Source organism: Oncorhynchus tshawytscha, unplaced genomic scaffold (assembly GCF_018296145.1).
Source record: "Oncorhynchus tshawytscha isolate Ot180627B unplaced genomic scaffold, Otsh_v2.0 Un_contig_3761_pilon_pilon, whole genome shotgun sequence".
In the NCBI taxonomy this organism is placed as follows: domain Eukaryota; kingdom Metazoa; phylum Chordata; class Actinopteri; order Salmoniformes; family Salmonidae; genus Oncorhynchus; species Oncorhynchus tshawytscha.
In genome coordinates, this window is record NW_024609794.1 from 384,392 (window position 1) to 410,630 (window position 26,239).

General features: G+C 41.6%; 3 protein-coding genes across 9 annotated transcripts in view; 2 read left to right on the top strand and 1 right to left on the bottom strand.

Moving 5' to 3' along the window:
* On the bottom strand, positions 1 to 25,663 carry LOC112218014 (aspartyl aminopeptidase). 3 transcript variants are annotated; one of them, XM_042318140.1, is made up of 15 exons: positions 25,569 to 25,663; positions 6,298 to 6,388; positions 5,766 to 5,854; positions 5,351 to 5,464; positions 4,941 to 5,066; positions 4,643 to 4,767; positions 4,331 to 4,415; positions 4,069 to 4,176; positions 3,905 to 3,982; positions 3,550 to 3,633; positions 2,781 to 2,941; positions 1,979 to 2,018; positions 1,645 to 1,746; positions 660 to 827; positions 1 to 255 (listed from the first exon to the last, which is right to left on the bottom strand). In XM_042318140.1, the coding sequence occupies exons 2-15, from the start codon at positions 6,377 to 6,379 to the stop codon at positions 205 to 207; spliced, it is 1,413 nt and encodes a 470-aa protein (XP_042174074.1). In that variant the 5' UTR covers positions 6,380 to 6,388; positions 25,569 to 25,663; the 3' UTR covers positions 1 to 204. The 3 variants fall into 3 exon arrangements, with proteins under 3 accessions (XP_042174074.1, XP_042174072.1, XP_042174073.1); XM_042318138.1 differs by lacking the exon at positions 25,569 to 25,663 and adding an exon at positions 6,751 to 6,883; XM_042318139.1 differs by lacking the exon at positions 25,569 to 25,663 and adding an exon at positions 6,648 to 6,791.
* On the top strand, positions 12,815 to 16,465 carry LOC112237162. Of its 4 annotated transcripts, none has more exons than XM_042318145.1 (5): positions 12,815 to 13,114; positions 13,459 to 13,776; positions 14,045 to 14,108; positions 14,635 to 14,695; positions 15,688 to 16,442. In XM_042318145.1, the coding sequence occupies exons 1-5, from the start codon at positions 13,045 to 13,047 to the stop codon at positions 15,778 to 15,780; spliced, it is 606 nt and encodes a 201-aa protein (XP_042174079.1). In that variant the 5' UTR covers positions 12,815 to 13,044; the 3' UTR covers positions 15,781 to 16,442. The 4 variants fall into 4 exon arrangements, with proteins under 4 accessions (XP_042174079.1, XP_042174080.1, XP_042174077.1 ...); XM_042318146.1 differs by having other exon boundaries at positions 14,656 to 14,695; positions 15,688 to 16,440; XM_042318143.1 differs by having other exon boundaries at positions 12,817 to 13,114; positions 13,985 to 14,108; positions 15,688 to 16,465.
* Positions 25,121 to 26,239, top strand: part of LOC112237157 (OX-2 membrane glycoprotein-like) — a 4,386-nt gene continuing 3,267 nt past the window's right edge. Inside the window, exons 1-2 of one of the 2 annotated variants that reach the window (XM_042318142.1) lie at positions 25,121 to 25,429; positions 25,597 to 25,938. In XM_042318142.1, coding sequence (XP_042174076.1) covers positions 25,390 to 25,429; positions 25,597 to 25,938 — 382 coding nt within the window. In that variant the 5' untranslated portion in view covers positions 25,121 to 25,389. The remainder of the gene's footprint in view (positions 25,430 to 25,596; positions 25,939 to 26,239) is intronic. The other variant, XM_042318141.1, reaches the window with a different exon arrangement.

Here is a 26,239-nt window from a genome sequence, read left to right on the forward strand (position 1 = left end):
TGTAGATTAAAAATGTATTATTTTATAAACCATTTTAGTTCATCAGAAACATCATTTGAAGGAAACTTTCCTTGCCTCTGAATGTGTGCAAAACGTTCTGCTGTAGCACTGTGTCATGTGAGTATACAAATAACACAGTGTGTAGAGAGACCCAGAGGAGGACATCTGTCTGTCCTTCTGTCCATGCTGTGTCCTTCCCCCAGGCTAGTCCACAGTCACCATGTCTCTCACAGTGGGGAAGAGCTCAAAGAAGCCCTGGTAAGAACAGACGGAAGACACATCATCATACATCAACATAGTGAGACATTATGGTTCACTATGTCTGGTCAGATTACAACACAATTAGACCCATAGAATGTAGACTGTCTGATTCCACTTTCACACTAACATGCTGTTCCCACACTGTGCTGGCTCTGATATTTTCCTTACACATTGTCCAGCAACTACAGTAGATGTGTACCCAGGCCAGGAGAACCGCTTGGCTCAGTTTGGCTCATAGAGAAACAGCAGAGTGAAAAGGGTATCAGTGTGATGAGTGGGTCAGGGGGTCATTCCAAAGCCACATTTTCCTAATTGACAAGCATTCAAGGGAATTGGAAATTTAGTGTACTTCCTGAATTGACCCCAACCCTGGAGTGGGTTAGTACAGGGTCCAGTACCTTGAATAGGTTGGTAGACTGGAGCACCCCGGAGGTGCAGCACATCTCCCTGATGGAGTGCATGGCCAGCTGGGGGGCACCGATGTCCAGCACGGGGATCCCCAGGCGGGAAGACAGGATGGGGCCGATGGTGGTCCCACAGGGGCTGTCGTTACGCACCATCACATCCTGGGGCCACAGAAAAAGGGTCAGGAGGGTAATGAATTAACACATGCTTACTAGGTACAGTTGAAGCATCTGTGGAGAGAATAAGACACATGTACTGTTACATTCAGATTTATTTTATTACATTTCCATGTGCCATGGATGCCCATTAATCACTCAGACATACATTGGATGTCAGCTGTGTGGGGAAACTCAACATGAGTCAGAACTGGAACTGTCCTTCCTGCATCTCTGCTATTTAAATCTGGCTTTACACCGGTCCATTCCTCGGAGTCCATATGGGGGTGAATGAGTGCACACTTCAGGGAGGGAAATGGACCAGAGCGGTAGTTTCACCAGGCCCTGAGGTGAATAAAGTGCCCTTGTGGGAGCGGAACATCCTTCATCTACTCTTAAGAGGCAGACGTTCTCATTTCAGTCTCCCTCATCTCTCCCATAAGCTTGGTTTAAAATAACCCCTACACCACCGGCTTGGTTTAAATCCCCACTACACCACCGGCTTGGTTTAAATCCCCACTACACCACCGGCTTGGTTTAAATCCCCACTACACCACCGGCTTGGTTTAAATCCCCACTACACCACCGGCTTGGTTTAAATCCCCACTACACCACCGGCTTGGTTTAAATCCCCACTACACCACCGGCTTGGTTTAAATCCCCACTACACTACTGCACTTTCTTCACCTCAGCACTACTTTGCTAGGAGATGTGCTCCTTGCGGAGTGGATTTAAGAAACAAGATCACAAACCCGCGCAGTGCACCACACACAGACACACAGAGACACACACAGACACACACACACACACAGACACACATTACCTGAAGAGGCACACCAACACGACTGGCGATCTCTCTCAAGATGGAGGCCGTCACAGCCGTAGTGGCATAGCGCTGGTTACTGTTGAATTTAACTACAGGACCCTGAGAGAGAGGACATTCAGACAATCACACGGACTACAACCTCAGATATCTGTATAGAAAACATACATAAATGTAGAGCACGTCTGCCACAAATATTACACAGGTCCACCATGACTATTTTACCTAAATCTAAATTGTAGACATTTTTTGTAGAAGATTCCAACAATATGTCCACCAGTTCTAATGTGGGTTTTCAGTGCGTATTGCTGAGGGGCTAATTTGAGCTCTGTACCTTGTGGAAGGCTGGTCTGTGGTTTTCATCATGCTTCTCCCTAGGGTGAAAATGAAAGTCGATTAAAACTAGAAACACAGCAAACATCTTTCAAACGGTCTTCTGGTCCCAGCTGGCACAAAAACAGTACAACAGCAGTCAATTATATATCCAATATGATATAAATATATAAATGAGACTATTATTCCCCAGGTATACTGTACACTGACTGGTAGTTGGGATGTTGTTCTTGAACCTGACTGGTAGAGACAGTGTGAATGTTAGTATGTTTTCTATGGGCTGTAACAGCACATTGTCTCTAGTAACATCCCAACTACCAGTCAGGGTCTAGAACATCATTCCAACTACCAGTCACGCTTTAGAAAAAGGGTGGAGAATCAGGACACAACCTCTGACTGGTAGTTGGGGTGTTACTAGAGACAGAGGTTGTGTCCTGATTCTCCACCCTTTTTCTAAAGCATGACCGGTAGTTGGGATGATGTTCTAGAACCTGACCGGTAGTTGGGATGATGTTCTAGAACCTGACCGGTAGTTGGGATGATGTTCTAGAACCTGACCTCACTTGCACACTTTCTGTCATGGATCTAAAAACATTTGATTGGTGTAATGGGCTGGAGGAGAGGCTCCACCATTAAATCCATGGCAGGAAGTAGACACTTTGGGAAAATGGTGGAGAATTGGGATGCAACCACAGAGTGATTAACAGTACGGCGTTTCTATAGGGAGTAGGAGTAAACTGACTGGTAATTGGAGTGTTACTGTAGAGACTGGAGTGATTGACAGGTTACTGTATGGTACTGACTGGTAGTTGGGGTGCAGGGCGTGGGCCATGTCGGCGCTGATCATGAAGGAGCGTGGCACCGCCTGCTGGAAGGCTGTGAGGTTGGTGGGGGAGGAGGACAGTCGACTCAGGATCAGCTCTGTCAGGTTGGACGCTGCCCCCTGGGCGCTCTCTGACCCCACCTACAGGCCATAGGGGGGAAGTGTTAGGTTAGGGTTCACCAAACCAGTTCCCTCCTGTAGGTTTATACTCCAACCCTGTTGCTGGAGAGCTACCCTCCTGTAGGTTCACACTCCAACCCTAATTTAGAGCACCTGATTCTATTAATTAGCTGGGTGATAGGCTAAATCAGTCATTTTACAACTGGGGTTGGAGTCTAAACCTACAGGAGGGTCTCTCTCCAGGAACAGGGTTGGAGTCTAAACCTACAGAAGGGTCTCTCTCCAGGAACAGGGTTGGAGTCTAAACCTACAGGAGGGTCTCTCTCCAGGAACAGGGTTGGAGAGCCCTGAGTTAGATATACAGAGGCCATATTGACAAAACATCTCAGAGTAGGAGTGCTGATCTAGGATCAGTTGTACCTTTTAAATTATAATTAATCAGAGGGGGAACCTGATCCTATATCAGCACTCCTTATGAGAGATACTTTGTGAACATATCCCCAGGGGTTTTTCCTAACCACCAGAAAACCCTGGGCCCTAGTTATAGTTCATTGCTATAGGCCAGTGATAAGGAGAAGCCCTAGCTCTACACAGAAGGAATTTAGCCAACACAGGACTGGGGGACCGACCTCTTCATTGTCAAACAGAGTCACCATCCTGATGTTGGGGTCTGTGGCCAAAGAGTCTCCAGATATGCAGGAGACCATCAGAGCCTAGTGGACAGAGGAAAAGAGGGTAAAGGTTAGGGGAATTAAGGTTAAAGTGGAAGTAGAGGTTAGGAGAATAAATGGTAAGGTTAAAGAGGACGTTCACATTATGGTGGTAGTCATGTTCCCAATTCCTCTCGTCCCTCTCAAACACACCGGAGGAAAAGATGTGAGGTTCCTACTCTCAGAGCTGTACTTTGAGAAGGAGACCGGTTGATGAGGTGGCTGGTGTTAGTGTCTGGAGGTGGAGTGTTGAGTTGGAACAGAGGAGACTCACCTGTAGGGCACAGTAGCAGCTGTGGAGGTTGTCCAGACGGGGGGAGTAGATGAACTCTTCAAACACACCTCCAATTGCCTATGCAGCAGACACACACGTCAGTAATCTGTTATCGATGGCATTACCAACAGAGGGGGAGGAGGTGTTGAGGAGAGGAGACTCACCCCTGGCTGAGTGTCAGCCAGACACAGCTCAAAGTCCAGCAGGGCCTCAGGCTGAACATCCAGCTCTGAACACAGCACCTTGACCAGGGCCGGGTGGTGCTTCTCTGCCTGGACGAGTGAGAGAGATGGAGAAATGTACTAAAGGCCTACTGAAGTTGTGTAAGGCAAGTGATTGATTAGTGTGTGTGGTACATTGGACTGTGTATAACTATCTAGTACTGCAGAGTGTACAGTGAGAGATATGGATAGTTAAGAGTCTTACAAAAGTGGTGGCATTGCAGGCATCCCCAGTGGAACAGCAGCCAGTCTCCAACTCCTCCTGTACAGCAGTGGCTAGGATGGGCACTCTGTCACACAAACAGTTACTAAACACTTATTTTCCTGTCCAATTCATGTTTGTTCTCCTGGTCCCTTGAGGGGTATGTCTCCTCCCCTTCAACTGCACTGATGTGAAAGAACAGAAGAGGTGACAGCAAATTCCAGCCATACTGCCTGCACCTGTCCTGTCGTCAGATCAGTGTAGATGGAGGAGAGGAAGCCAGTTAAGACTTCTGACATGCAACCTGGGACTTACAGGTGGTTCTCCTTGTTGGGGCCGAAGGAGTCGTTGATGTCCCTCTGGAGGTGGATGGCCAGGTGGGGGATCCTCATGATCGGCCGGGGCACGTGAACCAGACGATGGACCAGCTTATCTCCAGTCTGCAACACAATAACACAACAACTCCCATGTAAGGTCCTCTCACAAACACACCTCCATTCTCCAGACACACTTCAACACATAGTTCATGACGGTTCAGAAACCTAAGAATGGGCCAACCTTAATGTTTCAGTTGTGAATGAAGGGTTAGATGGGTAGGGTTACATTGCCATACCTTGACCATAACACGACCGGCGATGGTCAGATCCCGGTCAAACCAGGTGTTCCAGATTCCTCCTCCGTAGCACTCCACCCCCACCTGCAGACAGCCCTGTTTGGTCTTCTTGGACCGTGGCTTAATCTGAATCAACCACACAGAGAGAGAAGGGTGTCAAGTTAGCGACCAAATACAAGTATGACCTACTATCCCCAGTGGTTGGCGGTGTTAGCCCTGGGTCGTGTTCAGTAGGGTACACCGTAGCAAATCAATTTGCAACAGAAAACTAAAACATTTGTTCTTTAAATGGACAAGTTCAGACATTACCTGACTGTTTCAAAAGTTTTGTCCCGAATGAACACGGCCCAGTCATGAACACGGCCCAGTCATTTTCCCAGCGTATCCCAAGTGTAGAATTTCATCCTTACCCTCAGACAGGGGCTGTCTGTGTGTGCTCCAATCATAGTGAAGCCATTGCCTGGCTGGAAATGTCCACCCACAGCAAAAGCGATAATGGAGGAGTAGTTACGGGTCACAAAGTACTGTTGAGAGAAGAGGAGTAGTTAGTTCTCAATCAAGCGCAGTTTGAAAGAAAACAATGTGGAAGGACCACCAGAGGGCAGGCTGGGCTCACGGATAGTAGCCCAAGAAGGCAACCAGAGGCAATTAAGCACAGCTGAAGGTACTAATGACATATTCTCCTTCCCCTATAAGAGAGAGTATGGAACCAGCAGAGAGGAGAGGAGAGGAGGGGGGGAAACTATCTCTGGAAGATGGCCACTGAGACAGAGGAGCTATCCATGAAGAACCACTAAGACGGTGACAATCCCCTGACTGACTGACCTTACTGGCAGGCTTGATGTTCCACTGCTCAGTCTCCTTCAGCTCAGTAAAGCCAGCCCCCAGCAGACGAGACTTACACTCCTCAACCACTGCTCACAAATAGGACAGAGTGAAAAGAGCAGGACATTAACTTCAGGCCACATCGTTCCTTTTATGAGTTACAACCTGTGCAACCGGGGGACATATCAATTAACTGTCTGATAAGAGGGTGGCTTTAAGACAGGTCAGGAGGAGATCTAGGCGAAGGATAATGTGAATGGACTGTACATGGATCAGAGTGCAAAGGTAGGCTACACAACAAAACGGCATCCGTACAGGCTCAGAAAGAGGACATCCGCCTGAAAGATATCTTATTTAGAGATCAAGGTCCATTTAAGTTAGGTCCAAATAGGGTCTCCCACTGCATTTGGTTACATGCTCTTGACAGCTACATGCCTACAAAATATTATATTGCCATTGTTCTGAACCTGTAGTACTGACACCATTTCTTTAACTATCAAACTACCAGTCCTAGAATGATTCGTGTTCTGACCGTGGTATGGAGACACTCCTTTGTTCACGAACTGGAGGAACTCCTTGGCAGCAGTCTGCACAGCTTCCTTTGAACTTTTCATGATCAGTGACTAGAGAAAGCAGAAGGATAACGTTACATGCCATGACTGACACAGCATTGCATTGGGAAGCAAAACAGAAAGAGATATTGCTGAACAGCAAGCAACATACAATTTAGCAAGAAGTGTCATAACATGACAATAGACTGTATGACTAGTCCAAAAACAGAATACACGTTTAGCTGAGTGAAGAATTAGACAGCAGGCTAATCCTTGCTTGCTAGCTAGCTAAATCACCTACGTTAGCTAGCGAACACATTGTAATGCAAACCTTAGACACAGCAAACGCAGCTTCTAAAAGTTGAATCAGACCGCTCTGAGCTAGCTACACCGCTTAATAAACCGACTGCAAAATCATAATTTATGGCGCTTACCTGCATTAATGTTTAACTGGACTTTTAAACTGTGTACCCGGTGTAAAGCACCCGAGAAATCTGACAGATTTGATAAAGACCACCGATGTAGAAACTAACAATGGGTCATTTGAGGGGAGGGGAACGTGGTATTGCCCTCTGCTGGCCAGGAGGTGAAAGTGAAACAAACAGTGGATAAGAACCAAACACAGTATACACAAGATCGTTCCAACATCCAACTTGGCCCACTAATACTAGACATTTTAAAGATTGGAGACAATTTGGGAAGCATAAGTCAACCAGGGATCAGTTTTCCCCACTTTTCTACAAAAAGTTTAAAGGATACGTATATATGGCATTTTTTAGCCATTTTATTGTGCTTTCCAGACCCCCTCAAACATTTAAAACAATCAATGGGCTGTATGTACCAATTATTTATGGAGATATGGTCATGTGAATCTAGTCCAAAATCGCCACATGCATGCAGCTGGTTGGTGGCCATATTTAAAATTACCACCAGGGGACTAAATGGACAAAATCAGTTATGGCACTATAGCCAAAATGACATATTAACACATTCCCTATATGTGTGTGAAATGTTAGTGGCTCTATCACAAAGTAGCAAAAATCTTCATGTAGCCGCTGGACTATGGTCAAAATGACCCCTATTAAAACTGCAATATGTAACGTTTGGGATAACCAGACCTAATTCACAAAAACTATAATTTCTTACATCTGTCATTCTCATTGAAAGCAAGTCTAAGATGTGGTAGATCTGTTCTATGTGATCTATTTCTATGCTTCCCATTCTTAAATTTAGTTGTTGCGTCTTTTACTTTCAGTTTTGTACACCAGCTTCAAACAGCTGTAAATACAATATTTTTGGTTATGGAAAATATATTTAATAGCGGTTCAGATGGTACAATGATTCTTTACACTATACTTGCTTGTTTTGTCACAAACAGAAATTTGGCGAACTCTTATAATTTTTGCAACCAGGAAATGAGCCATTTCTGCATAGTGCACCAATAAGGTCTTAAGTACTTTATGATCAGAATTACTTTCTATATTACCTGTGGGATTTATTTAGTGGGAAGATAACATTAGCAATTTTTATATTGTTTGGAATGATTTGACTCTATTTTATCCTGAAGAAGGCACAGTGATGCTGAAAAGTTTGTGTTTTTTTACCCAATAAATGACTGGGAGGTTATACATATGGAGTGTGCGACCCTTTGTTTTTATACCCTATTTTCTTCTAACAGGAAATCCAGATGGCAGCCATTTTATTAAAATATCAGTCCTGGTTGATTGACAGGCTTCCCAGACTGCCTTCAATCTTTAAAATAGTCCTTAAGGTAGCAGGTATTAGTGTACCAAGTTTGATACTTGTATTATAAAATTGTACAACTATTGAATGTATCCACTGGATGATATTGCGTGGCAGCAGAAAGATGAGCACCAAACCAAACTGTCACCCTCAACAGGCAGAAAAATAATGTTACAATAATTAAAATGTTTAAAAAACAATAGTGTAGTATACAGCTTTCTGAAGAAGCAACATCATGGGTATTTGTGTGCGTGCGTGCACGCGCGCTTATCTATCACTTTGTTTTGTCAGTTAGAGACAAGCTACTGATGTTACTGCAAGTGTCTTATGAGTAGATAGAAAGGCTTTCCCACTAATATTCTCAATTAAATGTTAACTACAAAGTATGCCTACCTGGCTGAATGATATCATGATTATTATTTGTTTCAATTGGGAGGGGATTTGTTTTGCAAACTGCCATCGCAGTAGCCTACAGAAACATTGTTCGTGTCAAGGGAAGCCAGTCTGGATTTGGCTTCAGACCAATCACATCACAAGCCAAATGTCTTTATTGACAGAAAAAAATGTAATTGTTGCATCTTGTTGTGTTGTTGTACTCCGGTGGTTAGCTAGCTAGCTAAAAATGGTCCCTTTCCCAAATTAGCCATGGATGGAGATAGGTATTTGGAGTTGTGGTTTTACTTAATTCTCCATACAGGCCACTGACACTCAGCCTCCAATATTTATGCTGCAGTAGTTTATGTGTCGGGGGGCTAGGGTCAGTTTGTTATATCTGGAGTACTTCTCCTGTCCTATTCGGTGTCCTGTGTGAATTTAAGTGTGCTCTCTCTAATTCTCTTTCTTTCTCTCTCTGAGGACCTGAGCCCTAGGACCATGCCTCAGGACTACCTGACATGATGACTCCTTGCTGTCCCCAGTCCACCTGGCCGTGCTGCTGCTCCAGTTTCAACTGTTCTGCCTTATTATTATTGGACCATGCTGGTCATTTATGAACATTTGAACATCTTGGCCATGTTCTGTTATAATCTCCACCCGGCACAGCCAGAAGAGGACTGGCCACCCCACATAGCCTGGTTCGTCTCTAGGTTTCTTCCTAGGTTTTGGCCTTTCTAGGGAGTTTTTCCTAGCCACCGTGCTTCTACACCTGCATTGCTTGCTGTTTGGGGTTTTAGGCTGGGTTTCTGTACAGCACTTTGAGATATCAGCTGATGTATGAAGGGCTATATAAATAAATTTGATTTGTCATGACTTGGCCCTCTTTGGGGATAGCGAGTACCATCCCCATCTCTCTGCACCATCCTCTCTCTCACCACCTCTCTCTCGCTCACACCACCTCTCTCTCTCTCACCACCTCTCTCTCTTCCCCCTACACCCAGGCTCTGTTATGCAGGTCATAAATTCCTAGAGGAGTCTCTCTCCTCATGGCCAGACAGTATAGAGAGAAAGTTTCACAGGAGAACAAAGGAACCTCTTCCACATCACAGAACTTGAGAACTGAACAATGTCCATGTTTTGGAGAATGTGTACACGGTCTGGGGAGAATCCAGCTACAACCGGCCCATTTCGTTTAATGTTTGTGAAACTTATGAGACAATACGGCCACATTACCATAACTCTGTTTATACAAGAGTCTCAGTTGCGAGGCTTGCAATCTAATTGTTGTATAAAATAAATGAGTAAAGATTAAACTATTTGTGAAATTATGTAATGTGATTTTAAACTGTTTAATGAAGGAAACGCCAATTCCCTTTGGAGTTTAACTAAGTCATAGGCCCACCCCATGAGCACATACATTGATCTGGCTCCATGGGACAGCCCTTTCCTACTGTTCTGGATATAACCCCTACCTTGGGAATTTCCCTTTACACCCGAACCTCAATTACCGAGAGGGCTAAGGTTTGAGTAGAGACCCTAAACTGGAGTATAAACTAAGGTTGTAATGGTTGTTGAAACTCAGACTATCGATACCGACAGAATAAGAGCAAATCTTTGATACTAATTACAAGTCTGCAGCTAGGAATTCTATACCATTGAATGCAAAGGCCGACAACCGCCGAAACATCTATTCTATAAGAACATTTCTGAATGTTACTCTGAAGTAGTCATTCTAACCAAAGACTCCAGGGATTCAGAGAGGGGCGGATGAATTTCCAGCAGAAAGAAGGATGATTCCAACAGAGATCACGACGACACACTGAGCCTAAATCTATATATTGATTGCAATTTTTCCCGAATGAGTGAGCGTTCATGTGCAAAGGATTAGCATTTCAATGGTTGTAATTATCAACTTTGTAGTGTCTATTATCTTTCGCGCACTTCTCATTTCTGTGATTATTTAGTTAATAGAGACAATTGTTGTATGGATGATTCATAGTGAAGACTGGGTTCGTGCAGATAACCAAAAATGTACGACGTTTGGAATGAGACTAACGTAAAGAATAATTCATTAATTAGAACACTAGTTGATCAGATATTTTAATATCTGAAAGTTGTATTAGGAAAATGATAATTTGTAATCTGAATATTTTCCTTGGTGCCCCGACTTCCTAGTAAATTACATTTACGTGATTATTCAGTTTAATAACGTAATAATAATTACAGAGAATTGATTTGATAAAACAACAGTCTTCAGTTTAATGTTGCCAAAGACACGACAGACTATAACAGCGATTGTGATCCAACCATTAACGTTCTTCGTCGGGCGAAAGAGAGGAGGACCAAAATGCAGCGTGATGATAATCCATTTTAATAGAATACTTAAACAACAAACAAAACAATAAACTGACGAAATGAACCGAAGACGAAACAGTCCCGTAACGTAAACACTGGAAACAGGAACTATAATCCACACCCCACAATACAAAACAGGCTACCTAAATATGTTTCCCAATCAGAGACAACGACTAACACCTACCTCTGATTGAGAACCATATCAGGCCAAAACACATAGAAACAGACAAACTAGACATACAACATAGAATGCCCACTCATATCACACCCTGACCAACCAAAACATAGAAACAAACAAAGCAAACTATGGTCAGAGTGTGACAACCATAAATTCATATATTGTGCCCCTGGCTTGAGAGGATGGAAGTTCAACATGTAGCTAGATGTAGAAGGTTAATGTTAACTAGTTGGCCAGGCGTATTGTTGTCCATGAAAGGAAGTTAGTCTAGTGAGCAAGTATTTTATCCAGGTAGCCTAGGACAACAGAAACTAAAAGCGTGTACTGTATGACAGAGTGATAGACCGTTTAGGCAACATGAAAGAGGAGGATGGCATCATTATTTTTCTACAAATAGGGTGAGTCGACATGTTGTTTGTACTTGCACACACACACAGGAATCAGTAATATGGACAGCCATGTCATATTTAGTTTACATTGATTATTGACTAAATCTTTTAGTTGTCACTGTATTAGACTAAGCATAGGTAATTATGTTGAAGTTGAAACATGGTGCTGGAATAGTGGAGGCAGCTCCTGTTATTCTTTGTGACTTGCGGTAGCTCTCCATTAAATCAGTTGTTTAGTAGTCCGAAAATGTCTGTCGTGGAAGATTCAGAATTTGTTGGTAACATTTGTAAGATGTTTTATATTCATCTAATGTGTGTAAATTACTTGTCATCAGAATGGTATTTTTGTATAATACTGTGGCGAGGTTGCAGTTATCTGTTCTATGTCAAAACTAAGTTGCCTGGGCCGCTGAGAGGGGAGAGGTCAAAGTGTCATCATGTGTAAACATATCTTTTATTCCCTACCTTTCCCAGTGGGGAAAGGAGGGTTTGCAGTGTCTGGAATCATTCTATGCTCCCTCTTATGTTGTTTCTATCTTAACCTATAGCCTCACCCTCCTCTCCGTGAGTTTGTCCAGGAGGTTGTATTTAGAGTGGGTTGTATCTAAATGACAATTTGATATATGCCTGTTGATATGGAGGATTGGTTTATGGTTCTGGGGTTTAGGAAAGGAGACAAAGCTGAACGATGAATTATGTCTATGCTGTCTGACTATGTGTATCTTTGCTATTAAAGGAACTCAGCTGCAATGTGTGGGGGGGCTCTCAGATAATTCATTGAGAGACACTGAATTTATCTGAGAGTCACAGGATTGTGATAGAGCTGATATAATTAAAGATGGACTTTGATAACTAACTCTGACTTGTGTGTGGTTTGCGCTCATGATTTGGTAAATAGAAGAAATTTCCACGACATGTCAGAAACATTAAACCAAAAGGTGTGGTTTAATTTATTCTGCCACTGTGTTTTCTTATCGTCTCAGCCTTTAGGCCTATATATCATGGTGTCCAGGCAAATTAACTAATAGGTTATAGAGCAAACATTGTAATTATCACAACATAAAGGTTGTAATATGGCTTTTTTTCTAGATTGGCTTCCCGGTGATTTTACCAACGCATCACTACTGGTGCACATACATTCTGGGCTCTATTTTATAAGTATGTAGGGTTTATAAATGAGGCCCCTGGACTTTATTGCCCTGTTGCAGATGTATCAATAAGGCATTGGTATATAAAAGGTCATAATTTAATAATAAAAATAATTAGTTATATCATAAAACATAGCAGTGGGTAGATTCATTTCCTGTTATAACCTGGAGGACAGATGTAACCATCACTTACATACACTTGGTATACAGTAACCCCCCTGTCTTGCGGTGGTGTCAGAATCTATCATTGTTGATAGAGCAGGAAGTGGACCTCTTGACATGTGTATTTATTGTTATGCAGTACGTGGTGGTTGCACTGCAGAGCCCCTAGACACAGCCCACTAGATGTATTGTCATTGTGAAAGTCACACATAGAAGCTAGAATACATTTACACAGCACCACTTCCTCCTCTCAGCCAGCACCAGATCATGTAACTGTTTCATACCTGTCAAAGGACCATCACTTTGGTTTGCCTTTTGTTCTGCCGTCGGTCTGAGCAGAAAATATTGGACGAATATTTGGTTTGGCAGTGGGTCATTATGTGTGGAAGACGTGCATTCAGGCTTTCTCTGCTTCTGCTGGTGTGGTGTGTGTGCACAGCCTTTGAAGGTAAGATTTGTCCTGTTCTCAAACACACAGCATGCATGTACAGTTTGTACAACACTGAAAAAGGAAAGGGGTCCGGTCCTCATGTTTCATTTGTTAAATATTAACGGCATTATCATTACCTCGTATAAGAATAGGAGTTCTACTCAGCACAATCTGAACTGCATTTATGGAAGCAGAAACGTTTGCGTCAGAATATATATATATGTACACACACACACACACACACACACACACACGCAACTTTCTCTTATGCAACAAACTGGGAATTGCAATTGTAGTCAATGCAAAACAAACATTTTAAATGAAACAATACACTTACAACCCATTTCCCTTCATGTTTACAGAGAATCAAGTGAAAACATTGGAAACAGGAGCAGATTTGGGCACTCTTTCCTGTCTAAACCAAACCATTCATAACATGACGTATGTAATATGTAAGGTAGATAGAGTGAAAAGTGGTGGGAGTGAGTGTCAAGTGTCTCTTCGGTTTGGCCAAAATGGTACAGACAGCACTTGTGACCCCAGAGTCACACTACAGATAGAGGGTGACAGAGTGTTTCTAAACATCACCAACATACAACCATCTGATGAAGGGAACTACACCTGTGAGTGTGCATATAATGGAGGAACACATTTTTTGCATCTCAATATTTCTGTCAATGGTAAGTGTTTGGTTTGCGTGTCACATTTAGCTTGAACTGTGAATGTTTGCTCTCATTTAGTCACTTCTACCATCTCAGTCCAAGTGAACTGGATTGTATCAAAAATAGTCTTAAAATTGAGCATCTGTCAACAATGTAAATGACCAGAGTGGAGGAAGAGAAACAAGCCATATAGGATCACAATGAGTTCTTCTCTTTTCTTTTTCAGGATCCCATGTCACAAACAACCTTTCTTTCACATGTCCTTTCAATGTCATGATAATTACAGCCTTTGCAGGATTTGTAGCCGTCGTGGTCCTTGTTGGAATAATCAGGAAGAAACGTCATCACAAGTAAGAGATTCTTGTTAGCTTGTTAAAAGAAAAGTTGATGGGTATTTGACATATTTGGTAATTGAATTAATCAATTCCTTTGTTATGGAGGTACTGTAATAATAAAATGTAAGTTCAAGCTCAAATAGCAATCTGATCTACAATTGATATAGAGAACTATGGGACTCAGAAATATGCGGTAGGCTATACTTTAGGTCCAAGATTTGTTTGTGCTCGCTTGCCAACTAAATGTCAATGGTGTGACTATGAGTGACAAAGAGCTGCCAATAGAGCATGAACAGATAAAACTGAGATCATATGAAATACCCTGATGTATGATATAGGCTACTTGACCTACGTTAAAGTCTGACTCGATAAGGTTATTGTAGGTCACTAATAACTGAACTGTTGAGGTTTCTCACTTCCTGCCTTGTCAAAAATTAGTGTTGGAACAAAACATGCATGCAGCCACGCACAAACACACATAACATTTTGTTCCAGAAAGCATCTGCTGTGTAAAACCATTTTATGTTACGTTCATTCACAGGTCTTCTGTTCTTTTACACAGCAGGAGAACACAGAAGAAAGCGGTGTACACCTTTAAAGAGGTGATGCAACAATACGGCCCTTTCAATCAGGGCTGTTACTGCTTGATGTTACCTGGAGTCATAAGACTGTCAGGGCTGTTACTGCTTGATGTTACCTGGAGTCATAAGACTGTCAGGGCTGTTACTGCTTGATGTTACCTGGAGTCATAAGACTGTCAGGGCTGTTACTGCTTGATGTTACCTGGAGTCATAAGACTGTCAGGGCTGTTACTGCTTGATGTTACCTGGAGTCATAAGACTGTCAGGGCTGTTACTGCATAAGACTGTCAGGGCTGTTACCTTGATGTTGATAAGACTTACCTGGATTGTTACCTGGAGTCATAAGACTGTCAGGGCTGTTACTGCTTGATGTTACCTGGAGTCATAAGACTGTCAGGGCTGGCTTGATGTTCTGGAGTCATAAGTACTGCTTGATGTTACCTGGAGTCATAAGACTGTCAGGGCTGTTACTGCTTGATGTTACCTGGAGTCAGGGCTGTTAAGACTGTCAGGGCTGTTACTGCTTGATGTTACCTGGAGTCATAAGACTGTCAGGGCTGTCAGGGCTACTGCTTGATGTTACCTGGAGTCATAAGACTGTCAGGGCTGTTACTGCTTGATGTTACCTGGAGTCATAAGACTGTCAGGGCTGTTACTGCTTGATGTTACCTGGAGTCATAAGACTGTCAGGGCTGTTACTGCTTGATGTTACCTGGAGTCATAAGACTGTCAGGGCTGTTACTGCTTGATGTTACCTGGAGTCATAAGACTGTCAGGGCTGTTACTGCTTGATGTTACCTGGACTCGTAAGACTGTCAGGGCTGTTACTGCTTGATATTACCTGGAGTCATAAGACTGTCAAGGCTGTTATTACTTGCTGTTACCTGTAAGGTATCTGCAGACTATGCTCCTTCACATTTTCAATTGAATTTGCCAACATTTACAAATATTTCCAAAGCCCCATATGAGATTCTACAGTGTAATATGGTGACATATTGTTAATGTCTTTGTAGGTGGAGCAACAGGACATTGAGCCCTACAGCACGTTCACAAGGAGAGACAATGGGCTTTACTCAACTCTGCAGCTGACACCTTCTAACCCCTGACCTCTGGCACCGTTGACCAATGACGACATGTCATTAGACACCTTTTTCTATCACTAGGGGTTAAATACTATTTCACCAGCCCTGGATATACAACTGTACAGTATGTCCATTTACTGTATATATTGATTACTGTAATGCCCCTATTTTTACAGCTGATACACTGACTTTATATAGTTCCATTGATTGGTTACTGACACCTGGCTGAATAGGCCCTGTACTGTAGATCGTCTTCTGTTGCTGTAAATATCAGCACTTACTTTATGAATCATGCACATTCTGTTACGTAGAACCAATGTTCCTGTGGACAGATGTGATAATGTGCATTTTCTCCAGGTGTCAGTGTATTGGATTGGTAAAAGATATTCCCTGCAGCAGTAGAGATTTACAGTCATCATCACAACATGCTTCGTGACAATGTATTTTCCTTGCTTTCAATGGTCCATCTCCATGTATCATGTAGGCCTACATGAATTACATGTTCAGGTGAAGAGATGTAACGACAAAACTAAAGCATTCATTAAAACTTCACTTCCAAACAGATCCATGGCCTCTATAGAGTAATATGTATACTGTATGGATGTAACCCAGCATGTACACTCTAGAGGAAAACAAACCATTATCTACAGTACATCAGGCTTATATGATATAAGAACCCTTCAGCCTTGTGGTGGAGCAGAATCTATCATTGTTTGTGTATAAAGGAGGAAGTGGACCTGTTGAGGTGGCTGTAGTTAATAATTCGGCCTCGTGGTGCTTTGCAAAGACCAGGATGCACTAGCAGAGGTCCCAGTGTTTCTGTGAAACAGTAAGACTGGTAGAAGCTAGACAACAGCACCACTTCCTCCTCTCAGCTCTCAAGGTCCATTATAACTAGTCAACCCAAGTGTTACTTTGTTTCTCTATTGAACAACTAACGTTGGATAGACGTTGAGTTCTGTACTCGGTCTCAGCAGACAACATTGAGTAATGTGTGGTTCTGCAGTTGGCCAGTATGTTTGGATTCAGGCTGCTTCTGCTTCTGGTGCAGTTACCAAATAAGATATCAACTTTACTTTTTGACAGAAATGTTATAGGTGCAAAATCCTCTCACAAGCTCCCTCACAAACCACAGGGGCCTCATTTATAACCATTGCGTAAATTTCACACTAATGCGTGTGCCATTTCTGAAAAGACTGGGCACCTGCATGTTTCCAATTATAAATCAGACCTGTCTTGAAACTGTATGCGCATGAAAGAGTATTAAAACTCTGCCTGAAAATGCCCATCATTCAGCTGTGAATGGTCCTGGTGCACCAAAATAAACAAAAAGTGTCAAGGGAAGCCAGTTTGGATTTGGCTTCAGACCAATCACATCACAAGCCAAATGTCTTTATTGACAGAAAAAAACGTGAATTGTTGCATCTCGTTGTGTTGTACTACGGTGGCTAACTAGCTAGCTAAAAATCTGCCCTTTCCTAAATTAGCCATGGATGGAGATTTAGACTTGTGGCTTTACTTAATTCTCTGTACTGGCCAATGATTATAACGTCGATTCTGATCCAACCATAAATTAATACATTGTGCCCCTGGCTTGAGAGGATGGAAGTTCAACATGTAGCTAGATGTAGTATGCTAATGTTAACTATCTGGCCTAGTGTATCATTGTCCATGAAAGGAAGTGAGTCTAGCGAGCAAGTATTTTAGCCAGGTAGCCTAGGACAATAAAAACTAAACGCGTGTACTGTTTGACAGAGTGATAGACCATTTAGGCAACATGAAAGAGGATGGCTGTAACGGCATTCTACCTCCTCTTCTGAGGAGGAGAAGCGAGAAGGATCGGAGGACCAATGCGCAGCGTGATAAGTGTCCATAACGTTTATTTAAAGACATAAACTGAACACTACAAAACAATAAATGTGAAACGAACAAAACCGAAACAGTACCATGTGGCAACAAACACTCACACGGAAACAAACACCCACAAACCAACAGTGAAACCCAGGCTACCTAAGTATGATTCTCAATCAGAGACAACTAACGACACCTGCCTCTGATTGAGAACCATACTAGGCTGAACTCAAAACCCCAACATAGAAAAACACACAGACTGCCCAACCCAACTCACGCCCTGACCATACTAAATAAAGACAAAACAAAGTAAATAAAGGTCAGAACGTGACAATGGCATTGGTGTTTCTCTGCAAGTAGAGTGAGTCAACATGTTTATTCTACTTGCACGCACACACAGAAATCAGTCCCATGGACAGCCACATATTTAGCTTATGTTGATTGGACTAAATAGTTTTGGGTATCTTTTAGTTATCACTTTATTAGACTAAGCATAGGTGATTAGATGTTGAAATGGTGCTGGAATAGTGGAGGCAGCTGTGACTCGAGGTAACTCTCCATGGTCCTAAACCAATAGTTGTTTAGTAGTCTGAAAATGTTGGAAATATTACCTTGTTTGACCATGCTGTAGGTCACATAACTGTTTGTTACATAGCAATATGTTTTGTAGACTTCACCGGACAGATGTTGATCTCAGTTATATACAGTAATTAATTTAAAAAAGGTATGGTTGAATTTATTCTGCCACTGTGTCTTCTTATCATCTCAGCCTTTAGGTCTATACATCATGGTGTCCAGGCATATGAACTAACAGGTTACAGAGCAAACAATGCAATTATCACAACACACAGGTTGTAATATGGCTTTTTTTCTGAATTGGCTTCCCGGTGATTTTACCAACGCATCACTACTGGTGCACGTACATTCTGGGCTCTATTTTATAAGTATGTAGGGTTTATAAATGAGGCCCCTGGACTTCATTGCCCTGCTGCAGATGTATTAAAAAGTAATTTGTATTTAAAAGTTAATAATTGAATGATTATAATAATGTTGAATTATAATCATAGCAGTTGGTAGGTTCATTTCCTGTTATTAACCTGTAGGACCAGATCTAACTATCACTTACATACACTTGATATAAACCCCCCCTCAGTCTTGAAGAGCTGTCAGAAGCTATTGTACTGCAGAGCCCAAGGGATGTATTGTCATTGTGAAAGAAACACAGAAAATAGAATACAGTTACACAGCCGAGAGGAAGTGGTGCTATCACAAGATTATGTGACTGGATACAACCTGTCAAATGACCATCACTTTGGTTTGACTTTTGTTCTACTGTTAGTCCGAGCAGAAAATATTGGACCAACGTCTGGTTCTGCAGTGGGTCATTATGTGTGGAAGACGTGCCTTGAGGCTTTCTCTGCTTCTGCTGGTGTGGGGTGTGTGCACAGTCTTTGAACGTAAGATTAGTCCTTTCCTCAAACACAAAGCATGCACAACACTGAAAGAGGTCCTGTCCTCTGATAGTAGTGAAATGTTAATGCCATCAGCATTACCTTGTATAACAATAGGAGTTCCACTCAGCACCATTTGAACTGCATTCAGGGAAGCAGCAACATTTGATTCAGAATATTCTCATTCATTTGTGAATGTATAATAAAAAACGTTTTTTTTTACACACCTTTCACTAATGCAAAAAAAATAGTGCATTGTAATGCTAGTCAATGCAAAATAAACATTTTAATTTAAACAATATACTCACAAGCCATGTCCCTTCATTTTTACAGAGATTCAAGTAGAAACATTGGAAACAGATTTGGGAACTCTTACCTGCCCAAACCATTAACGACATTATTTATGTAATATGTAAGCTAGAGTGATAAGTAGTGGGAATGTCTGTCAAGTGTCATATCTGACCCCAAAAAATATTGGTACAGACAACACCTGTGACCCCAGAGTCACACTACAGATAGAGAGATGGAGTGTTTCTACACATCACCAACATACAACCATCTGATGAAGGGAACTACACCTGTGAGTGTGTATTTAATGGAGGAACACATTCTATGCATCTCAATATTTCTACATTGTAGAATAATAGTGAAGACATCAAAACTATGAAATAACACATGGAATCATAGCATCCAAAAAAGTGTTAAACTTATCTAAATATATCTTAAATTCTTCAAAGTAGCCACCCTTTGCCTTGATGACAGCTTTGCACACTCTTGGCAGTCTCTCAACCAGCTTCATGGAGGTAGTCACTTGGAATGCTTTTTCAACAGTCTTGAAGGAGTTCCCACATATGCTGAGCACTTGTTGGCTGTTTTTCCTTCACTCTGCAGTCCAACTCATCCCAAACCATTTAAATTGGGTTGGGGTTGGGTGATTGTGGAGGCCAGGTCATCTGATGCAGCACTCCATCACTCTCCTTCTTGGTCAAATAGTCCTTATACAGCCTGGAGGTGTGTTGGGTTAGGGTCTTTTACCAAATAGGGCTATCTTTTGTATACCACACCTACCTTGTCACAACACAACTGATTGGCTCAAACGTATTAAGGAAAGAAATTCCACAAATTAACAAGGCACACCTGTTAATTGAAATGCATTCCAGGTGACTACTTAATGAAGCCTGGTTGAGAGAATGCCAAGAGTTTGCAAAGCTCTAATGAAGGCAAAGGGTGGCTACTTTGAAGAATCTCAAATAAAAAAAATATTTTGATTCATTTAACAGTTTTGGTAACTACATGATTCCATGTGTTATTTCATAGTCTTGATGTCTTCACTATTATTCTACAACTTAGAAAATAGTAAAAATAAATAAAAATCCTTGAATGAGTAGGGATGTCCAAACTTTTGACTGGTACTGTGTATGCATGCATGCATGTGTGTGTGTAGTACCAGAGCGAACCATAGTATTACAATGGCTCCCTCTGGTTTTAGTGTTGCTGAACAGTAGAGCCAGGCCATGAGTGTCTGTCACCTCCACAGCAACATGCATTATTAAATCAGTCATTTTAGTTCTTGTTTTTTTTTAAAGAAACAAAAAGGAAAATAAAACTGCAGTTCCACTAGGTGTCGCTGTGCTGCATTTGAAAAAGGACTGTCACGGTGCTATTGAACGGATAGTGATGCAACATTTCTGAAGTAAAAATTCCAGAAAAGTGTCCTGTCTGATGACATATGTGAATGCTTTATATTTGTGTAAGAGCCTTGCGTCATCTGATTGTACCGAATTATCTCCATACTTTAGATTTACCGTTGAGTTTGTAACATATTTTATATGGTCTATATTCTGTACTGTAGACTACATCAATTGTTAAGAAATATGTGTTTCAGAAATGATCATCTTTGTCTTTTCACTGTGTCTGTTTTTATGTACTTTAGATACATAAGTGTTGAGATGCAGCTGGAATCATCCTCTGGTTGAGTGAGACAGCGTCACATGCATCAATGTCACCACAGTAATTTAAGACCACAACTGCTAACCAGAATATTAAACAGGTTCTTCCCAAGATATAATGAAAATGTTTGGTTCAGATATTGGGATTAGAACACACCTTTTTGCTCAATTTCCCCTGTCAAGTGTTTTTATCAAAACTACATATGTACACAATTAGCCCCTACAGTGTTGTGACACTGTACACACTGCAGTACAGAAGCTCTGGAGAAGTTTCTTTTGTCTGGCATGGGATTTACACCAGCAACCTTCTGGTTACTGGCCCACCTCTCTAAACTAGGCTACTTTCAGTTTTACCAGATAACTCTTAGTACACATTCCAATACCCTTTATACAATCACAGGATATCAAAATGTACAGTGATTTCTGATAATGAGTGTCTACTGTAAGTATCATTATGACTGCTCTCCTTTCCTGGAATTGGATTCGGTTACTACCGAGGCCATGGAGAGTGGCCCAGAGTATTGTAATAACCCTCCGGTAGTGGATCCTCTTTCATTTTATTCCTTCCTACAGTAACCATGACTCAGGCCTTCTCTTGGGCCACTCCCCGAGACACCCTCGGAGATCAGCCATCATTGATGGCGACCCTGGAGTGGGCTCAGGGATTCGAACCAGCAACCTTTCGGTTATTGGCCCAACGCTCTTAACCGCTAGGCTACCTGCCACCCTTAAGGCTGCTCCTAGCTAGACTGTAAATGGTCAAATTACAGAATGATGGGATTATACTTTAATAGGACATGCAGTTTATGATGTAATAAAATGTACCATTACAATTATAACCCAATTATGATAATAAAATGAACTATATTATACTCAGTGGTGGACCCAATTGTCATACTTAACGACACCATAATCAAAAATGTAAGTAAAAGTGAAAGTCAACCAGTAAACTACTACTTGAGTAAAAGTTTAAAAGTATTTGAATTTAAATATAAATAAGTGGGGCAGCAGGTCGCCTAGTGATCAGAACGTTGGGCCAGTAACCAAAAGGTTGCTGGATCGAATCCCTGAGCTGACAAGGCAAAAATCTGTCGTTCTGCCCCTGAACAAGGCAGTTAACCCACTGTTCTTAGGGTAGGCTCTCATTGTAAATAAGAATTTGTTCTTAACTGACTTGCGTAGTTAAACAAAGGTAAAAACAATAATTAAGTATCAAATGTAAATAGAATTGCTAAAATATACTTAAGTAGCTAAAATAAAAGTATAAATAATTTATAATTCCTTATATTAAGCAAACCAGACAACATTTACAAACAAAAGATGTGTGTTTAGTGAGTCCGTCAGATATTCTCGAGAATTTGACCATTTTCCTGTCCTGCTAAACATTCAAAATATAACGAGTACCTTTGGGTGTCAGGGACAATTTATTTAGGAATGTAGTGGAGTAAAAGTTGTCAAAAAAATAAATAGCAAAGTAAAAGTACAGATATGCACAAAAACTGCTGAAGCAGCACATGATAGTATTTTTACACCACTGGTTATACTAATGTGATGTTAACATCACCTTCAATTAATGAAGTCACATAAGTATCTAAAGAGCTTTCAGTTTCACTTGTGTAATGCAACTAGTGTTTTCTACCTACTGGGGCAGTGGACTTCCCCTTTTGCTATGACATTCAGACACAGTCACTCACTACACATCTCCTAGGAAGAGGAAATTCCACAACCCATAACACCAGACTAACAATGAAGACCAGCAACCACCAGGATGAGAATCTGGGAACTTCCTACTGACACAATTACCAGAACAGCACTTAATGTGAGAAGCATGTTGAAGAAACTCTGTGAACCCCTATGATAGACACACTACTTACTGTAATAGATTTCAAATCTTGAAAATGTCTCACTCATAGAATGCTCACCTTATTACCATAACACGGATTCATCATTTCCCACATTGTAAAATGTTTTTGTACAGTACCAGTCAAAAGTTTGGAAACCTACTCAATATAAGGGTTTAAATTTATTTTTACTATTTTATAAATTGCAGAATAATGGTGAAGAAATCAAAACTATGAAATGACACATCATGTAGTAACCAAAAAAGTGTACAATATATTTTATATTTGAGGTTCTTCAAAGTAGTTCCCTTTGCCTTGACAGCTTTGCACACTCTTGGCATTCTCTCAACCAGCTTCATGAGGTAGTCACCTGGAATGCATTTGAATTAACACGTGTGCCTTGTTAAAAGTTAATTTGTGGAATTTCTTTCCTTCTTAATGCATTTCAGCCAATCAGTTGTTTTGTGACAAGGTAGGTGTGGTTTACAGATGATAGCCCTACTTGATAAAATACCAAGTCCATATTATGGCAAGAAGAGCCCAAAAAAGCTCAGAGAAACAACAGTCCATCATTACTTTAAGACATGGATGTCAATCTATCCAGAAAATTTGAGAACTTTTAAAGTTTCTTCAAGTGCAATCACAAAAACCCTCAATCACTATGATGAAACTGGCTCTAATGAGGGCCGCCACAGGAAAGGAAGACCCATAGATAAAGTCATTAGTTACCAGCCACAGAAATTGCAGCCCAAATAAATGCTTCACAGAGTTCAAGTAACACACACCTCAACATCAACTGTTCAGATGAGACTCCATGAGTTACGCCTTCATGGTCAGATTGCTGCAAAGAAATCACTACAAAAGGACACCAATAATAAGAAGAGACTTGCTTGGGCCAAGAAACACAAGCATTGGACATTAGACCGGTGGAAATCTGTCCTTTGGTCTGATGAGTCCAAATGTTATATTTTTGGTTCCAACCACCTTATCTTTGTGAGACGCAGAGTAGGTGAACGGATGATCTCCACATGTGTGGTTCCCACCGTGAAGCATGGAGGTGTGACACTGTCTGTCATTTATTTAGAATTCAAGGCACACTTAACCAGCATGGCTACCACAGCATTCTGCAGCGATACACCATCCCATCTGGTTTGCGCTTAGTGGGACTATCATTTGTTTTTCAACAGGACAATGACCCAACACACCTCCAGGCTGTGTAAGGGCTATTTGACCAAGAAGTAGAGTGATGGAGTGCTGCATCAGATGGCCTCCACAATCACCCAACCTCTACCCAATTGAGATTGGTCTACCCAATTGCTGCTGCTCCAGTTTCAACTTCCACCTGACTGTGCTGCTGCTCCAGTTTCAACTGTTCTGCCTTATTATTATTCGACCATGCTGGTCATTTATGAACATTTGAACATCTTGGCCATGTTCTGTTATAATCTCCACCCGGCACAGCCAGAAGAGGACTGGCCACCCCACATAGCCTGGTTCCTCTCTAGGTTTCTTCCTAGGTTTTGGCCTTTCTAGGGAGTTTTTCCTAGCCACCGTGCTTCTACACCTGCATTGCTTGCTGTTTGGGGTTTTAGGCTGGGTTTCTGTACAGCACTTTGAGATATCAGCTGATGTACGAAGGGCTATATAAATAAATTTGATTTGATTTGATTTGAGATGGTTTGGGATGAATTGGACTGCAGGAAAAGCAGCCAACAAGTGCTCAGCATATGTGGGAACTCCTTCAAGATAGTTGGAAAAGCATTCCAGGTGAAGCTAGTTGAGAGAATGCCAAGAGTGTGCAAAGCGGTCAAAGGCAAAAGGGTGGCTACTTTGAAAAATCTAAATATATTTTGATTTGTTTAACACTTATGGTTACTACATGATTCCATATGTGTTACTTCATCGTTTTGATGTCTTCACTACTATTCTAAAACGTAGAAACTAGTAAAAATAAAGAAAAACCCTTGAATGAGTAGGTGTGTCCAGACTTTTGACTGGTACTGTAGATTGACTGAAATGTATGCTATGCTATGTTCATCAAGTGCAGTTAGTGTAGGCATGTTTAGTTTCTGGGATGGAGCATTAGCAGCCAATTGGTTTGGAACTGGCTGTGGTTACAGTAGCCTTTCGATACCTTTGATGTGGTGACCTCTACATTGTATTTTAGTTCGGCACAGAGCATGTGAACCCAAAAAAATGTTACGTCAAAATAAATACATTTCCGCGTTTATTTTGTCGCAATGACGTCATTCAGCTTCAGCCTAATGTGCACCACAAAAAAAACTAAAACAAAAAACTAACAGTTCCTTCTTCCTTGTCACGTATTTTACAGTAGATGTCACATTGTAATTGGCTACGGCCGGGAACCACTGGGGAACTAGGCTACTCGATACCCCCTCAACAATTTAAGGGCTTTCCAAAAACATTATTTTTAACTTTCGTTGAATCTGACTCACTTCACGTGCAACTAAAGAATCAATATATTATGGTCCAACGTGAGAAACAAAACCATGAGCTTAAGTCAACATTCACCAGCTGAGAATGAATACTTTTCTCGTTCTCTTATGCTTGCTCTCTGAAGGTAAATTGTTTTCCATGGCTTCTGACTAGGGGTTGATTCTGCTCATATAAGATGAGATGGGTTAGGTAAACAACATTTCCCACGTTTAACAGGTTATTGATTATTTTGTATGTAGGCTAAACTTGTTTTATTTATTTACCTGTTAACTTGCCTTCTTCCTTTTGTAGCGGTCTCTGTCAACGTCGTATCTAGAGGAGACACCAGGGTTGACTTCAATGCCGACGCATCATATACCTGCACCCATGCGGACCCGACAGGTGTGCTGCAAGTCACCTGGCAGAGGCTGTTCAAAGACGACTCGGTGGAGAATCTGGCCACCTACAGCAAGCGGTTTGGAGCTCAAATCATAGACCCGCACCGAGGCAAGGTGGTTTTCACGGAAGCATCTCTCAACTCGACGTCTATTACCGTGAAAAACGTAACATGGGCAGACGAAGCCTGCTATATTTGTTCCTTCAATGTTTACCCGAGTGGATCAAGACGCAAGCAGACGTGTCTTACCGTTCAAGGTATTTAATGCACTGAATAATAACAGTTTTAGGGCGTTCCTCTATTGTTCTCTATTCAGTTGAAGTTACAACATTTTAATGTAAGTGATATTGTAACTCCAAATAATAATCGTAGGTCAGCACAGGTACAAGCACACCTGGTCAACTAATTATTCAGCCCTTGATTAGACCTAGTTGAATCAGGTGTGCTGGTATAGAAGTGGAAGTCACTGGGAGTATCCTTGGAGATTATATTTTTTGGGAAACACTCTTATCGAGTATTCATAAAGACTTCATAAGCAATACATAAAGTAGATTCAGA

Excerpts from the sequence above, each read along its gene's own strand:
- LOC112237162 (XM_042318143.1), top strand. The coding sequence starts at position 13,045 with ATGTGTGGAAGACGTGCATTCAGGCTTTCTCTGCTTCTGCTGGTGTGG. Across the intron at positions 13,115-13,458 it reads TGTGTGCACAGCCTTTGAAG|AGAATCAAGTGAAAACATTG; the intron begins GTAAGATTTGTC and ends TCATGTTTACAG. Across the intron at positions 14,696-15,687 it reads CGGTGTACACCTTTAAAGAG|GTGGAGCAACAGGACATTGA; the intron begins GTGATGCAACAA and ends ATGTCTTTGTAG.
- LOC112218014 (XM_042318138.1), bottom strand. Across the intron at positions 5,067-5,350 it reads CAGACAGCCCCTGTCTGAGG|ATTAAGCCACGGTCCAAGAA; the intron begins GTAAGGATGAAA and ends TGGTTGATTCAG. Across the intron at positions 2,019-2,780 it reads GCCCTGCACCCCAACTACCA|GGAGAAGCATGATGAAAACC; the intron begins GTCAGTACCATA and ends TTTTCACCCTAG.